The sequence below is a fragment of the Rhinopithecus bieti genome, unplaced genomic scaffold, assembly GCF_001698545.2.
Source record: "Rhinopithecus bieti isolate Rb0 unplaced genomic scaffold, ASM169854v2 scaffold_39857, whole genome shotgun sequence".
Classification (NCBI taxonomy): Eukaryota; Metazoa; Chordata; class Mammalia; order Primates; family Cercopithecidae; genus Rhinopithecus; species Rhinopithecus bieti.
In genome coordinates this window covers 674,799-692,957 of record NW_016816641.1, presented here as the reverse complement: position 1 = coordinate 692,957, position 18,159 = coordinate 674,799, and the positions used below count along the sequence as shown (strand labels likewise).

General features: G+C 41.9%; 1 protein-coding gene across 1 annotated transcript in view; it reads left to right on the top strand.

The window, feature by feature from the left end:
* The window catches only part of IQGAP1 (IQ motif containing GTPase activating protein 1), a 117,248-nt gene that overhangs the window by 22,840 nt on the left and 76,249 nt on the right, over positions 1-18,159 (top strand). The window contains 2 exon segments of the mRNA XM_017854987.1: positions 13,905-14,061; positions 17,419-17,496. Of these exon segments, the coding sequence (XP_017710476.1) occupies positions 13,905-14,061; positions 17,419-17,496 (235 nt within the window).

The following is an 18,159-nucleotide window of genomic DNA, read 5'->3' as shown; positions in this document are numbered from 1 at the left end:
CTCCCCTTCCCTCCCCTCCCCTTCTTCTCACAGGTTTCACTCTGTTACCCAGGCTGGAATGCAGTGGTGTGATCTCGGCTCACTGCAGCCTGTTCTTAATGTGTATCATAGTTAACCCCCCATTTTTTTTTTCTTACTAAATAATGGGTGTGAAAATTAAATTTTTGACATAATATGGCTCTAGCAGAGGATTGCTTTTACAAAGAAATAGGTATCTGTCTTCTACTTTGTAGAGGACTCTTACCTGTTTTTTTCTTCTCAAGAGCTGCTCACGGGTTAGTAATGATTAGGCTGTAGCTTCTGAGACTTAGCTATCTTCTAGATTTAACTCAGTTTTGGAATTTCATTTCATTTAAGATTAAAAAGTCTTTCATGCTCCATGATAAGTGGTAAACTAGGGATGGATGGATAGATAGACAGCTGACCATGGTAATGTTTCACCAGACTCTGGATCTGAAGACTTGATCAAGGAGTAGGTAGTTAATCTGTTAGCCCAGACTTAAACAAACAAACAAAAAACTTTATTGGAGTTTAATACATATCCCACAAAATCCACCTGTTTTTAATGTACAATTCAATAATACTTAGTAAATTTACTGAGTTGTGCAACCCATCACTATGATCTAGTTTCCATTGCTCCAATAAGACTGGGGACCCTATTGAAATAAAACAATTAGACATGTAATTTTGACAAGTCGACTTGACCTACTCTGTCTGATTATGCTAAGAATGAAGTGATTTGCTCAGGGGTCTGTATTAGATATAAATACACACAGAAGTTAAATATGTAACTTGAAGCAAAAACATTTCCCTGTTTTTCACTTATTCCTGTAGCTTTTCAGATTGGCCTAATTTATACTCAAGTTTCCTTTAAAACAGATACTACCAAGATTTCTCATTTTCCTTTATGGTTTGGAAAATAAGCCTTTTTTGTTTCTTGGCTGGATTACTGCAATACTTTCTTTAGTGTCTCCTCACTTCTCTCTAGCCCCTTCTCCTAATCTACAACTGCTCAGAATGGTCTTTTGAATTAAATCTTATTATTTAATTCCTGTGTAAATCCTTCCAAGGGTCTGCATATTCTCTGCCCTTGGCCTGATGTATTCTCCCTTATCAGCACACACCGCAAGTCTTTCAAGACCTATAAAATCAATACCATTTTCTCTGGGAAGTCATCCTGATTCCCTTCTCTCTGTGTATGGTGAAGAATGCTTTATGGAATACTCTGCATTCCTTTCTCTCAAGACTTAGATTTACCATTACCATATGGAAATTTCTAGGCTGTTTCCAGTGCCTAGGTGGTGCTCAGAAGTGTTAGTGGTTTAGTAGAATCCTAATTGTAGAGAAAGCCAAATTTGGGAGGTTTTTAGCATAGAGTAACCCTGGCATTTGGTGATGTTTGCTGTGCAAGATGGGTGTGGTACCAGAGGAGCTGTTCCTGGAGGAACTGAATCTCAATGGCTTGAAGTAGTCAGTTCCTGCATTGGTATGTTCCCCTTCTGTATTGCACAGAGCTGGGAAACCACTGAAGTCATGTGCTCTGCAGAACTTGTTCAACTGGTTTCCTCTCCACAGACCCCTAATTCAGATTTCCACCCGTATTCTTTTCTACATATGCTTTTAGTCTGGGCTTGTTTTAAGGTTTACCACAGTAGAGTTCTCAGTATAGTTATTTCTTTGTCTTGCTGAGTGTAGAGTGGGTAGGGCCAAATATATACTCCCTTTGAAAAGTGTTATCAGTAAGACAAGTTAGGTATTACATAAATCATGAAGTGTCAGACTCCATTAGTAGGTTTATTTCTGTGGATCTAACCGTTTCACCCCCCACACTCATGTATACATACACATATACATAGTTATAGAGCCTACTACTAGTTGCTGGGTGAGGTATCAGAGCCCTGGCACTGGAAAGTAGTCAGCTTGCAGGTTGATAGGAAGAATTTACTGATAACAGTATAGGTTTGAAAAGGAAAGTTTTATTAGAAAGAAGGAACTCTGCAGAAGAATGCCTCAGCAAGAGAGAACTGAGCTCAGGGTGGATTTTTCCTTAGGGTATTTATGGAACTTAAAGCAGGAGCTTAAGGGTAATTTGGACCATATTAGCCACATTAGGTCATGACAAATGATTACATTTTTAGACGTAATGTCAGCAAGGGTTGCACAGTGAGTTTCGGCATGGCATTCCAGAGATGTATAGAAATTCTAGTTACTTACACATTTTAAGTTGTAAGAGGGCTAGAACCAGGTGCTGATTTTAGATAATAGGGAAGTCTGATTACTTCTAAATTCCTCAGATAAGAAGTTTTGCCTCTGGATGGTCTCCTTAGTGGACTCCAGGTGATCTTTGCTCCCCTCACTAGTATTTGATATGTATCATTTCATTTAATCCTCACAACAACCTTATGAAGTTTGGTGTGTTGCTAGTCCTGCTTTATATATGGAAAATGGAAGCTCAGAGAAGTTGGCTGGATAACATGTCATTCTTGGTTGTTCTTATTTCCTTCCCTCTTTTCTCAGGGAAGAAGCGGGGTATATTCCTTTCTGTAGCTGGCTGCCACCTCTGCTCTTCAGAACCTTACTTTCTTTTGTTCTTATTTGTATATCTTTAGCCCCTCCTTCACGTGTTCTTTTCTTGCAGACTATAAATATATATGCTTTTTCCACGATCATTTTAAAAAAAAGACACTTTCCCAGGACATGTCACCATCTCAGACTAACTCCTTCTCCATTCCCCTAGTTTTCCTCTTCCCTTCTTATACTTCTAGAAAAAGAAGTTGGCTGGGTGCAGTGACTCATGCCTGTAATCCCAGTACTTTGGGAGGTGGAGAAGGGGGCGGGGAGGGAGTTGGGGGTTGGAAGGCAAGAATCTCTTGAGTTTAGGAGTTCCATACCAGCCTGGACAACATAGTGAAACTTTGTCTCCGCTATTAAAACAAAATTAAAATTAGAAAAGAAGCCTACATCTGCTATCTCTCCTTCCTACATTTAGTTACTTTTCTGGTTATTTTAATTGGTCTCCTGTGTCACCACTCCACTGAGACTTCCCTTACGGGAGCCAAAGATGACCTTCTTGCTTGTGTGCCGCATCCTTTTCTCTTTACCACTTGCCTCTTTGCAGCATTGAAAGCTGGTGACCTCTACTAGTTTGCTGATTTTTTCCTTCCTTGATTGCCATTGTGTGATTCTCTCCTGGTCCTGAACTTGATCACAGACACTGTCTTTGTCTCTTTCAATTCTTAAATGTTGGTGTTCTCTGAGACACAGTGCTTCAGCTTTTAAATTTTTCTCCACAACCTCTTTCTCTGTGAGCTTATCTACTCTTGTGGTGCCATTTTCCAGATTTAGGTCTTCAGCAACAGGTCTCCCTCCAGAGACCTGTGTTTCCAACTACCTGCAAGATGCCCCTCTCTGGATGTCCCATTGACATTTCAAGCCGAACATGTTTCAACTATGAATTGATCATCCTCTCTGGCTTTTGTGGGTGTCCCCAGTCTTGTTTAATGGCATCATCTTTTATGCAGTCATCCATGCCACAACTCACCAAATCATCTTTTAAAAATAAGAAAAAGCCTTGTCTTTTTTCCTTTTATAGAAGTGTTTGTCAGTTTGCTATGGATGGTATATGGTGCCAGATTTTCTCCTAGAATTGTGTGTCAGAATGTGGGGTTTCCCCACACACTGGACAACAATAAGTTATTTTTAAAAATCTTTGCCAGTCTGATAACTGAAGATGGTGATATTGTTACTTTAATTCGCATTTCTTGGGTTAGTAGTAAGATTGAGAAATTTTCGTATAAATTACTGGCTATATGTATATTTTATGAATTTTTTTATTTGTATTTCTAGCATATTTTTCTAGGGAAATGTTTGTCATTTTATTTCAAGTGTTTAAAATGTATATACGTATAAAGATTATAGAATATTATTAGCTCTTTGTTATATGTTGTGATTTTTTTCCTCCAGTAACCTTTCCTGTTAAAGTTTTTTTTTTTTTTTTTTTTTTTTTGAGACGGAGTCTCGCTCTGTCGCCCAGGCTGGAGTGCAGTGGCCGGATCTCAGCTCACTGCAAGCTCCGCCTCCTGGGCTTACGCCATTCTCCTGCCTCAGCCTCCCCAGTAGCTGGGACTACAGGCGCCCGCCACCTCGCCTGGCTAGCTTTTGTATTTTTTAGTAGAGACGGGGTTTCACCATGTTAACCAGGATGGTCTCGATCTCCTGACCTCGTGATCCGCCCGTCTTGGCCTCCCAAAGTGCTGGGATTACAGGCTTGAGCCACCGCACCCGGCCCTTGTTAAAGTTTTATTTAGTTCTTTAAAAATGACCTTACAGAAGTTTAAGTACTAGCCAATTTATCTTTTCCTTTCTGATTTCTGCTTCTGTAGTCTTGTTTGTAAACTTCTTTCTCATTTCAAGAGTATATAACTATGTTTTCTTTTTAAAAAAATTCTCTAATCCATTTGGTGTTTAATGTTAGCTGTGAACCATGAGGTCTGGAGCTAACTTTGCTTCCCCACCCTCCATGCCCCCGCCTTTTCAGTCGTCTATGAAATTTCACATCTTTCCCACTGCCCTTCTAATCCCCATCCCTCATCTAACAGATTGTCAAGTGGGGTCAATTCTACCTTTGTAATTGTTAATCATTCTGTTTCCACCATTGTCCCAGTTAAAGACTGTATTACCACTCACCTGGATTACTGAAATGGTTGCGTAATGTTTCTCTCTTGATTCTGTCGTCTATGCTGTTGTCCAAGTTCTCCTTCTAAGTCTACTTGAAAACCTCCCATGGCTCCCATTCCTGCAGCTTAAATTACTAATCCAGATATTTTTCCATCTACTTCTCTACCACAGTGACTTACCATTTCCTGAATGTGCCATTTGTTTTCAGACTTTTTTTTTGTCCTTTGTTTATGCCGTTCCTTTATGTTACGTGTCTCATTTTCCCATTTTTCACAACTCTAAATACAATTTATTTGAGCAAAGCCTAGTTCAAATGTCATCTCCTATTGTAGCTAGCTGTTTAAGCATAACTCTTACCAAAGAGTAATTCCCTTGAAGGTAGGGACTGGTATTCAGCACAACGTTCTACCACTGATAAGTGCTGCACAGAGTAGTCAGTTCGAAATGTTTCCTGAATGAATACATGAGTGTCAGAGTAGACACCTTTTTTTGTTTTTGTTTTTTGAGGAATTGACTTAAAATACGTTTGAAACAAAACTTTAAAAAATAGAATAAATATGAAAGGATGTAAGAATTACTATGTAGGCTGAGCACAGTGGCTCATGCCTGTAACCCTTGCACTTTGGGAGGCTGAGGTGGAAGGATCCCTTGAGCCCAGGAGTTCGAGACCAGCCTGAACAACATAGGGAATTGCTGTCTCTACAAATAATTTTAAAAATTAGCCTGGTGTGATGGTACACACCTGTGGTCCCAGCTACTCGGGAGGCTGAGGTGGGAGGATCACTGAGCCCAGGAAGTTGAGGGCACAGTGAGCCGTGATTGGGCCACTGAACTCCAGACTGGGTGGCAGTGTCTCAAAGACACTGTCTCAAAAAATATATAAAAAGACTATATTATTAAAGATAGCCTTTTGTATAAGCATTCATTTTTGTACTAATTGTATCAGCTTCACAAATGTGTAATACTTACTAGGCCTCTCCCTTAGTGCTTGATAGAAGTAAGGGGTTTTTTTTTTTTTTTTTTTTTTTTTGAGACGGAGTCTCGCTCTGCCCCAGGCTGGAGTGCAGTGGCGCGATCTCGGCTCACTGCAAGCTCCGCCTTCCGGGTTTACGCCATTCTCCTGCCTCAGCCTCCCGAGTAGCTGGGACTACAGGTGCCCGCCGCTACGCCCGGCTAAATTTTTTGTATTTTTAGTAGAGATGGGATTTCACTGTGTTAGCCAGGATGGTCTCGATCTCCTGACCTCGTGATCCGCCCACCTCGGCCTCCCAAAGGTTATATATTGTGGTGTGAGATACTTCAGGAAGCCCAATTTCAGAACTTGAGCATTTGTAAGGGAATGTTCAGTAGGTGGTAGCTGTTACTATTGTTGAAGGAGGAAGTATCCTGTAGCAATTAAGAGTATCAACTTCAATGCTGGGTTGGTGGATCACACCTGTAATCCCAGCACTTTGGGAAGGTAAGGCAGGCGGATGGCTTGAGCCCAGGAATTTGGACCACCCTGGGTAACATGGTAAAACCCTATCTCTACAAAAAAATTGCAAAAATTGGCCGGGTGTTGTGGCATGTGCTTGTGACCCCAGCTTCTTGAGAGGCTAGGTAGAAGGATCCAGAGGATTGCTTGAAATCTGAAGTCAAGGCTGCAGTGAGCCATGATCACACCACTGCACAGACCCTGTCTCAAAAAAGAACAAAAAAACCAGAGTATAGGCTTCAGAATCACACCAACTTGGGTTCAAGTGAGAACTTACTTGCCAGACAATCTTGGGATATACTTTTTGGAACCCACAGTTTATCTGTAAAATAATTACAGTAATACTTCAGAGTTTGTTGCAAAGGTTGAGATAATCTTGTAAAGTATTTGGCTTCATGTCTGCCACATGGTGTGAAGATTATTTTTTAAGTGTCATTTATATTGAAAATGAGTCTTTTTATGTTACTTCTTTCCTGTTTAGTAATTGTGTTTCAGATCTGACATCACCTTTTAAAAAATTTTGCATTTGAGTGAGATTTGCTAATGCAGTTCTGGGGTTAAACTTGAAGAGAAAATATTGAATATTTATATTTAATATCCCATGTGAGAGGAGAGATTAAGAACCCTGCTGTCTCCTTGTTACACCTCTTGTGAAAAATATAAAAAATATAAGAGTGTTGTTGCTGAACTCTACTTGTGGTTTTGGTCGAGTTCTGATCACATGTACACCTGCTGATGTCACACCACTTGGTATGATATTCTCCAAACTTTGTCTAAAAAGTTGCTTATTTGTTAAAGTATTTGTACTTGTTTGCTATTGAAGAAAATTTAAACAACCCCACATTGTTGCCAAAGTGATTTTCTGAAACAGATCTGATCAGGCCACCCTTAAGTGTCCCCCAAGGATGCAGTAAAGGTTTCTAAGTGTGACAAATAAGGCCTTGTATGATCCAGCCTGCTGACTTTGTCATCGTCTCCTCCAGTTGTCCCCTTGCTTTTACCTTCCAGTAGTGCTGGTGCTGAGCTACTCTGTGACACATGTTGTTTTCTTGTGCCTCCCTGCCTTTGTACATGGTGTTTCTACTATTTGGAGGCCTTCTCTGCCTTGGCTATTTGGTAAACTGTTCATTCTTTAAAGCCCATTAGTATTTGTGGATGATGTGATGTGAAGCTGGAAGAGAATATTTTGGGTGGTGGAATTAGGATCTAAAAGATTCTGACACTAGGGACAGTTGGCTTACTCTTATCATGAAGATATGTCATGGATATAAGTGCAAATAATGATTTAAATATGGAATTGTAGAGATAAAGTTTAGCAGCTCTGTATTTGGGGGAGAAACGAGTCTCTGTTGATTGAAAAAGCATAATAAAATAATTTAATCTGAGGCTTTGTGGTTATGGAGTGTCAGAATGAAGAAGATGGTAGTCCTGTTCCATTTCAGGCTGGTCATACCATACCTGGAACACAGAATTCAGTTGGAGAACGTTCAGAGATGTGCAAAAGACGTGAGGGGGCAGAGATGATGTCTAATACTGCTAATATAATACCTGGTAACGTTTTCAGTACTTACTCTGTGCCAGGCACTGTTCTTAGTATTTTATATGTACTATCATCTCTTTAATCCTCATAAACGTTCTGTGGGTAGGTGCTATTATTATTCTGTTTTTATGATTAGTGCTTGAAGGAGCTGGAATCATTTTACTTATGGAATTGTCAGCATGTGACTCATCATGAGGGGATAGGAGGAAAGACACAAATATTTTTTTCAATACCCAGCCAAGCACTGTGCTAGCTCTATATTTCACTTGCAATCTTATTTAATCCTCAATGACAAACCTTGGAAGATACTGTTAGCCTTTTTTAACAAATGAAAGAACTGGTTAAGTGGCTTTCTTGGTAAGTGCCAGAGACAGGACATAGAACCAGATCTTTCCAAGTCCATGGCCAGTGCTACTCACATTATGCTTTTATTTTTACATTTTCTTGCTCCAGGGGGCAGCTTAGGGTGCCAGTAGAGAATTGATGCTGGCTTAACAAAAACTTTCTGACTACTGGAATCCAGAAATGAACCAGGTTACCTTGAATGTTCGATTCTCGATCAGTGTTCAGGTTCAGCCTGCTTCCTGATTTGGCTGAAATGTTTTGGGAACATTAAGGTATCAAATTGGGGATGGAGTAGAACATGTGAGGGGAGTGGAGGAATTGAGATGGCCTAAAAAATCTTTAATGAGGCTTCCAGCCTTGAGATTCTATGGTTATTGCCAGGACAGGGTTAAACATGAGAATTGGTAAAAAGTTGTGTTGGCCAGTAATTTTCTTTTGTGCATAGATTGATAGATTTTGAGACAAGAGTTTCACTCTGTCGCCCAGACTGGGAATGCAGTGGTATGATCACTGCTCACTGCATCCTCAAACTCAAAGGCTCAGGCAACCCTCTCACCTCAGCCATAGTTTTATTTTTAAATGTATTTATAGGCCAGGCTTGTCTCACGCCTATAATCCCAGCACTTGGGCGGATCACTTGAGGTCAGGAGCTCAAGGCCAGCCTGGCTAACATGGTGAAACCCTGTCTCTACTAAGAATACAAAAACTAGTTGGGCATGCTTGTGGGCGCTTGTAATCCCAGCTACCCTGGAGACAGGAGAATTGCTTGAACCCGGGAGGCGGAGGTTGCAGTGAGCTGAGATCATGCCATTGCACACTAGCCTGGGCAACAAAGTGAGACTCTGTCTCAAAAAATAAAAAAAAATTTTAAAAGTCTTCATAAAGCTAAATTTATAAAAGAGCTAGAGGCTGGGCGTGGTGGCTCATGCCTGTAATCCCAGCACTTTGGGAGGCCAAGGCGGGTGGATCACCTGAGGTCAGGAGTTCAGGACCAACCTGGCCAACATGGTGAAACCCCGTCTCTACTAAAAATATAAAAATTAGCCAAGTGTGGTGGCACAGGCCTGTATTCCCAGCCTTGGGAGGCTGAGGCAGGAGAATTGCTTGAACCTGGGAGACGGAGGTTGCAGTGAGCTGAGAACATGCCACTGCACTTCAGCCTGGGTGACAGAGCCAGACTCCATTAAAAAAAAAAAAAAAAAAAAGCTGGAGATGTGGTTTAGCAGCTCTATATTTGGGATAAAAAGGAGTTTCTGTTTATTGAAAAAATGTAATAAAATAATTTAAGCAGAGGCTTTGTGGTTAGGAGTGTCATAATGAAGAAGGTGATAGTCCTGTTTCATTTCAGGCTGGTCAGACCATACTTGGAACATAGTATTCAGTAGGAGAATGAATTCAGCTAGGTTGGTTTGTTTGTTTTTTTAAGACAAGAGACTTGCTCTGCTGTTGCCCAGGCTGGAGTGCAGTAATGCGATCTCAGCTCATGCCTCAGCTTTCCAAGTAGTAGCTGGATTTACAGGCATACTCCACCATACCTGGTTTATTTTTGTATTTTTTGTAGAGATGGGGTTTCACCATGTTGGCCAGGTTGTTCTCCAACTCCTGACTTCAAGTGATCCACCCATGTTGGCCTCCCAAAGTGCTAGGATTACAGGTGAGAACCACTGCACCCTGCCAAACTTAACCAGTTCTAAATCTTTAAGTTTTTTTTTTTTTTTTTTTTTTGAGACAGAGTCTGGCTCTGTCACCCAGGCTGNAAATTTTCAGAAATGTTTAATTGTCTCATATATATATATATATATATATATTATTTTTGAGACAGAGTTTTGTTCTGTTGCCCAGGTTGGAGTACGGTGGTACGATCATAACTCACTGCAGCCTTGACTTCCTGGGCTCAAACAGTCCTCCTGCCTCAGCCTCTCAAGTAGCTGGGACTACAGTACAGGCATTTGCCACCACGCCTGGCTAATTTTAAAATTTTTTGTAGAGACAGGGTCTGGCTGTGTTGCCAGGCTGGTCCTGAACTCTTGGGCTCAAGCAGTCCTCCTGCCTTGGCCTCCCAAAGTGCTGGGATTACAGGCGTGAGCTACTGTGCCTGGCCATTTTTAGATATATATTACATTGAAAACAAAGGGATTTTCCCTAGAAGTGCATTTACTTCCTGGCTTTCACATTTTCTGATTCTGTGATTTAGTGGAAGAAGGGGAAATCTCATGAGAGCTATAGAGAAAGACTGAAAGAAGTGTTTGTTGCGTCATCTTGGAATTTGAGTAGAATCTAAACTTCTGCCAACATTAAAAATTATAGTAACATGGCACTTTACTGTTCAAAGTAGTTTGGTCCTAATTTGTTCATTTGTTTGTGACAGGATTTCACTTTGTCACCCCAGCTAGAGTGCAGTGCCACCATCTCAACTCACTGCAGCTTCTACCTCCCAGGTTAAAGTGATCCTCCTGTCTTAGCCTCCCAAGTATCTGAGACTATAGGTGCACACCACCACGCTGGCTAATTTTTGTGTTTTTAGTAGAGATGGGGTTTCGCCATGTTGTCCAGGTTGGTCTTGAACTCCTGACCTCAAGTGATCGGCCTGCCTTGGCCTCCCAAAGTGCTGGGATTACAGGTGTGAGCCACCGTGTCCTACCTAGTCCTGATTTATTTTGTAAACAAACCAGGTGATACTCCATTGTGAAATAGCTCAGATTGCCGGGCAAGCCACACGTGTGGTGACTTGGAGGGCAGCTTCAGGTTTGAGCAGTTGTTTAGAAACACTGTATTTTGCCTCCCTATTTATTCCAGCTCATTCTTTCTACTTAATTGCTTTCGCCAAATCACAGTTGGCCTTTCTTCTGTGACCTGCCTCCTGTGTTATACAAAGAGTATTCTACCCAGCTATAGGAAACATCTAAGTCAGGACTGTTTTATAGCAGTTGGACTAGGGAAAGGAAATATAAAGAATGTTGGGAGATGTTACCATGGGCTCTCCTTTTATTTTTATTTTAGTCTAGAAATCTCAGAAAAGAGGAAAACCTAAATACCTCTGGTAACTGGCTCTGATTCAAGCCAAAAGTATCTACTGTGCTCTTTATCCATAGTTTCCCTGTGTGTTTACTTTATTTTAAAATAAAATAAGTAACTTTTTTTTTTTTTTGGTACTGTTACCTGCTTGAGGGCCATTTTTGGCTTAGGCTGAGGTTGTTAGGTTTTCCCTGTTAATGAGAACCCAAGTTAGATTGTCCCCTGAGAGCTGGAGTTGCCAGTAGTTGTTTGCCAGAATGATTTTATCAGCATCTTTTTTAGAGGTAAAAAGATGAGATGAGTCCTTGAACTACACTATTTCCATACCAACAACTGCCATTCTTTTCCACATTGCCCTTTGGGTCTTTAGGCTCAATAGAGGTATAGTTTAGATTTTTGTAGCCATTTCAAATTGGTATCTAATTTAATTATTATGACAACTCTTCTGGAAAACTCATTTGTTTCATTTTTCCCCTTTCTGACAATTTAAGTTCTACTATTTGAAAGAAAGAAAAGACAGCAGAGGCTGGGCGCGGTGGCTCATGCCCTGTAATCCCAGCACTTTGCGTGGGAGGCCGAGGCGGGCCGGAGATCACGAAGGTCAGGGGGATCGCAGACCACGGCCTGAACCCCGTTCTCTATTCTAAAGAATACAAAAAATTAGCCTGCGGCCGACGTCAGTGGGCGGCGGCTGTCTAGTCCCAGCAACTCAGGAGGCTGAGCAGGAGAAATGCGCGGGTGAACCCGGCGGAGGCGGCAGCTTGCAGTGGACTGAGGATTGCGCCACTGCACTCCAGCCAGCTTGGGCCGACAGGAGCGAGCACTCCGCCTGCTTAAAAAAAAAAAAAAAAAAAAAAAGACAGCAGAGAAGGCCTTATCAAGCTTATAGCGAAACAACCACAACCAGAAAATTATCTGGCCCATTCATATACCCATCAGGTTTCATAAGTTAGAGAGTACGCTGGCTGATTTAAAGGTAGAGTAGATTTAAAAGCAAGACTGAGCTTGGAACTGTGGCTTACACCTGTAATCCCAGCACTTTAGGAGGCCGAGGCGGGTGGATCACCTGAGGTCAGGAGTTCAAGACCAGCCTGACCAATATGGTGAAACTCCATCTCTACTAAAAATACCAAAAAATTAGCCGGGTATGGTGGCACAGGCCTGTAATCCCAGCTACTCGGGAGTCTGAGGCAGGAGAATTGCTTGAACCCGGGAGGCAAAGGTTGCAGTGAGCTGAGATTGTGCCATTGCACTCCAGCCTGGGCAACAGAGCAAGACTCCATCTAAAAAAAAAAACAAACTGAGTGGAATAATTTTATTTTATTTTATTTTATTATTTTTTTGAGACGGAGTCTCACTCTGTCGCCCAGGCTGGAGCGCAGTGGCCGGATCTCAGCTCACTGCAAGTTCTGCCTCCTGGGTTCAAGCAATTCTCCTGCCTCAGCCTCCCGAGTAGCTGGGACTACAGGCGCCCGCCACTTTGCCCGGCTAGTTTTTGTATTTTTTAGTAGAGACGGGGTTTCACCATGTTCGCCAGGATGGTCTCGATCTCCTGACCTCATGATCCACCCGTCTCGGCCTCCCAAAGTGCTGGGATTACAGGCTTGAGCCACCATGCCAGGCCGAGTGGAATAATTTTAAATTAGGAGTTTTAAATCTGGGGTTCCTAGAGTCAATGAAGTCTCTGAAATTATATGTAAAATTTAAGTATATGTATATTTTTCTGCAGGAAGGGTCTGTAGCTTTCCTTAGATATTCGCAGGATTCTGTGGCTCAGTGGTTGAAAACTGTTGCCATGGTCCGGGTCCAGTGGCTCACGCCTGTAATCCCAGCACTTTGGGAGGCTAAGATGGGCAGATCATTTGAAGTCAGGAGTCTGAGCGAATGTGATGAAACCCCGTCTCTACTAAAAATACAAAAATTAGCTGGGCATGGTGGTACACGCCTGGAGTCCCAGCTACCCAGGAGGCTGAGGCAGGAGAATTGCTTGAACCCGGGAGGTGGAGGTTGCAGTGAACTGAGATCACGCCACTGCACTCCAGCCTGGGCAATAGAGTGAGACTTTGTCTCAAAAGAAAAAAGAAGAAAGAAAACCATTGCCATAAATGATTTTTAGTTACCTATGTTTCTGTTGGTAGAAAATACATGTAACTAAACTTTGTTTTATCTTAGGCTTTCCTGAAATTTCCTGAGGTATTTGAAGGGGAAAATACAGTTTTCTTTTTTTCTTTGTTTTATTCTTTTCTTTTGGAAAATAGTTTTCTTTTCCTATCCTTTTACAATCTCCTCCCTGACTCCAAAATCTAAGAATTCATTATTTACTGCTTCTATAGGAGTTTCTTTTAATATTTTAGCTGAAATAATTGATTCTGTTTTGATAACCCCCAAACAACCTTAAAACTTGGATCTAGAAATTCACTGTGGATTCTGAGTTCTGAAACTGGAAGAGAATGTCAGCAACAAATGTAAGCTTCTGAACAGTTGAAATGGTGGCTTCAGTTACAAATGGCTTTTCTTAAGATTTGTTAAAGAGCAACCTAAGGACTGAGGGAAAGGGTCTGAAGTTTCATGGAGCAGTCAGGATCTGGGGAGCCCAGCTGGCTGTGTTGCTGCAGCAGAGGAAAGCAGGGTAGAGAAGAAAGTGGCATTCATGCTCAGGAATTTCCTAAGTTCTCTGCTTCTGAGATCTGACTGGGCCAAGCTGGGTAAGGATGTGTGTGGAACTGATTGTAGAAGAGTGCTGTTATGTTCAGTTTAAGCTTCTCCAGGGAGTATGGAAATTAAGCTTAAAATCTCTAAGGAAAAGTTCTGACCTTCCCTTTCCTTTTTTGCATACTCTCTCCTTTTGTGCAGGTGGATGGAAGCATGCCTAGGGGAAGATCTGCCTCCCACCACAGAACTGGAGGAGGGGCTTAGGAATGGGGTCTACCTTGCCAAACTGGGGAACTTCTTCTCTCCCAGAGTAGTGTCCCTGAAAAAAATCTATGATCGAGAACAGACCAGATACAAGGTGAGTCCTTCGTTGTTTAGTGCTTAGATTTCTGTCAACTTGGGAAAGTTAGCATGTTTTATTTTGTGTAAGAGTTATTGAGAAGTATGTGTAAGGTGTGTTTGTTTCAACAAAATATAGCCTTTAAAATGCCTGGCAGAATGGAGAAATTTGTGCAAAGACAATATGTACTAGGAAAATAGTATTACATCTCTTTTAGAATTTATCTGGAAAACCTGCCTTCCCCCACCCCGTCCCCCCACAAAAAATATATGTACTAGGAAAATAACTTTAGCTGTCTGTGTTTCTGGTAGAATTCTTATGATGTTATATATCTAGAAATTTTCCTAGTTGTAGATGAATTTTTTAATTCTTTAGAAGGTAGAAGAAGTAGCTAGGGGAATTACTACGTTAAATCTAGTTTTGGGGCCGGGTGCGGTGGCTCACACCTGTAATCCCAGCACTTTGGGAGGCCGAGGTGGGCGGATCACAAGGTCAGGAGTTTGAGACCAGCCTGACCAACATGGTGAAACCCCGTCTCTACTAAAAATACAAAAATTAGCCAGGCGTGGTGGTGCATGCCTGTAATCCCAGCTACTCAGGAGGCTGAGGCAGGAGAATCGCTTGAACCTCTCCCACCTGTCTCCTTAAAAAAAAAAAAGATGAGTTTTAAGCACCGAGATGTGTTGGCAAATTGAATGCAAAAGTAACTTCTTGAAAAAACATCACCCTGTAATACTGGAGTTCAAAGTACAATGGGAAAGTGATTCAATTTCAGAAAATTGAGATAAGTGAGAGGGTTTGATTCCTGTGTCTCAAGGTGCTATAAAAAAGAAGACTGCTTAATTAACTTGGGATGTTGGGCCGGGCCCAGTGGTTCATGCCTGTAATCCCAGCACTTTGGAAGGCTGGGGCAGGCTGAACACTTGAGGTCAGGAGTTCAAGATAAACCCGGCCAACTTGGTGAAACCCCATCTCTACTAAAAATATAAAAATTAGCTGGGCTTGGTGGCGCACATCTGCAATCCCAGCCACTCAGGAGGCTGAGGCAGGAGAATCACTTGAACTCAGGAGGCAGAGGTTACGGTGAGCTGAGATCATGCCACTGCACTCCAGCCTGGGTGACAGAGCAAGACTCTGTCTCCCCTACTGCCCCCCCCCAAAAAATGGGGATGTTGACAAGGACCAAATTTTACTGTCTACGGAGCCTCTATAGGGAGCTTACCTGTGGACTCTTATTTGAAAAAGGATGACTATGAAAGATAGTGGAGAATTGCATTACCAAGACCAAATGTAAGGGTGGGCAGCTGTGATAATTGGGCCCAAACTCAGAATGAGTAAGGCTGCAATGTCAAAGAGATTTTTTTTTATTTTTTTATTTTTATTTTTATTTTTATTTATTTTTTTTTTTTGAGGTGGAGTCTCGCTCTGTCGCCCAGGCTGGAGTGCAGTGGCCGGATCTCAGCTCACTGCAAGCTCCGGCTCCCAGGTTTACGCTGTTCTCCTGCCTCAGCCTCCCGAGTAGCTGGGACTACAGGCGCCCGCCACCACGCCTGGCTAATTTTTTGTATTTTTTAGTAGAGACTGGGTTTCACCGTGTTAGCTAGGATGGTCTCGATCTCCTGACCTCGTGATCCACCCATCTCGGCCTCCCAAAGTGCTGGGATTACAGGCTTGGGCCACCGCGCCCAGCCGTCCAAGAGATTTTTAATGCTTTATGTTTAAATTCAAGGGAAAACAAGGGAAAGTATAGGTACTCAGCCAAAATTAACATCATAAACAGAAACTTTTCTTAGTCAAAAAGACTTATATGTTCAGTGGGTTTTTCTGTTGTTGGTTGATTGGTTTTTGTTTTGAGACAGGGTCTTGCTGTGTCACCCAGGCTAGAGTGCAGTAATGCCGTCATGGCTCACTGCAGCCTTGACCTCCCTTGGGCTCAAGCAATCCTCCCACCTCAGCCTCCCTAGTAGTTGGGACTATGGGAGCATGCTACTACACCAGGCTAATTTACACAAATTTTAGTGTAGAGATGGGGGTCTCACTATGTTGCCCAGGCTGGTCTCCAACTCCTGGGCTTAAATTATCCTCCCACCTTGGCCTCTCAAAGTGCTAGGATTACAGGTATGAGCCACTGTGCCCAGCCCTATGCTCAGTTTTGAATACATAGTTATTCTGAAGACAACTCTGGAGCTATTCTATAGGCAGAATGGGAAGATAGTGTAAAAGGAGAGTGGAGACTTTGCATATAGTGTAAAAGGAGAGTGGAGACTTTGCAGCAACAATTTAAGAAAAAATGGCTGGGTGCAGCGGCTTGTGCCTGTAATCCCAGCACTTTGGGAGGCTGAGGTGGGAGCCCTCACTTGAGTCTAGCAGTTTGAGATCAGCCTGGGCAACAAAATGAGACCTTTGCTCTACAAAAAATAGAAAAAAAATTAGATAGGCATGGTGACATGCACCTATAGTCCCAGCTACTCAGGAGGCACAGGTGAGAAGATCACTTGAGCCCAGGAGGTAAGGCTGCAGTGAACCGATTGTGCCACCACACTGCAAACTGGGCAACAGAGTGGAGCCGTGTTTCAAAAAAAAGCAGACATTGAAGTTTAGAGAGGCTATCTATGTATAGGGAGAGAATGAAAGCCCTGATTGATTTTTTTTGAGATGGAGTCTCATTCTGTTGCCGATGTTGGAGTGCAGTGGCGCCGTCTTGGCTCTCACTGCAACCTCTGCCTCCCAGGTTCAAGTGATTCTCCTGCCTCAGCCTCCCAAGTAGCTGGGATTACAGGCGTGCGCCACCACACCCAGCTAATTTTGTATTTTAGTAGAGATGGGGTTTCACCATGTTGGCCAGGCTGATCTCAAACTCCTGACCTGAGGTGATCCGTCCACCTTGGCCTCCCAAAGTGCTGGGATTACAGGAATGAGCCACTGTCCCAGCGTGGTATTTTTATACGGCATTTTGTGAATATCTTCTGTGTGTTCAGATACCATACTAATGTAATTGGTTTATGTGCATTGTCTCACTTAGTCTTTATACATACAAAGCAGCTGTTCTAGATGGTAAAACTCTGTCCCTAAAGGATGAAGTGGCTTGTCCAGTGTCACCAGTAGATTACTAAGCCAGTAATTGAATCCAAGATAATTTAACTCCAAAGACCACATGTTCTGTTGAGCACCCTATACACAGGAAGGCTCTCCAGGTGGTTCCTAAGTGAGAGGAACTGAGATGTGGATTTGGCTTTTGGTATTGGAATGTGAGCCTAATGACCTCAAAATTAAGGAGAATTTGTCAAATCTCATGAGGAAACTTTTGTGAAGAGAGGTTTTATTTAATATTTGCTTTAATACAGCCAAGATAACCTAATTTTTTTCTTCTTCTAGGCGACTGGCCTCCACTTTAGACACACTGATAATGTGATTCAGTGGTTGAATGCCATGGATGAGATTGGATTGCCTAAGGTAACTTACCTGAGATAATAGTTTAGGCTTTGTTCCAGCTGTTTTGGCCTAACCCCCAAACAACCTGTTCTCATTCTACCTGTAAAATTATTTGCAGAATCTTTGGTGTTTTTTTAAATACTGAAAGATGTCTTTCTTTTTGACTTAGGAAATAGTTTTGTTCTTTTTCTTTTATAATCCTCATACCTGTTTCACCTTACCCTAGAGAAATTCCCTGTGATGACATCTGCTTTTACTACATCAAATTGTAGACATACATTTTACTATTTTTCCTTGGATAGAATTCACATGCTGTGAGATTCACCATTTTAAAGCATCAGTGGTTTTTATTTATTCACAAAGTTGTTAGCATTAAAATTTGACCTTTGGAAATATAAGGAAACGTTTTAGAAATCTGTAGGGAGTATGAAGGGTTGTTTTATATTTTAAATTGTAGAGGTGATAGAATGATGTTACTTCCTGTGTCTGTTTTTGGTCATGGCTGCAGTTTTGATTGGAGTGTACATCTTCTGGGTGTTTTGCTCAGGAGTTTATTTAGTGTTGCTTTCAGTGAAATTGTCATCCCACTCCTGCCTGAATCTATAATTGCCACACTGTATTGTCACTCTTAGAGACATGAATGGATTGATTGACTTCATTTTTTTTTTTTTTTTTTTTTTTTTT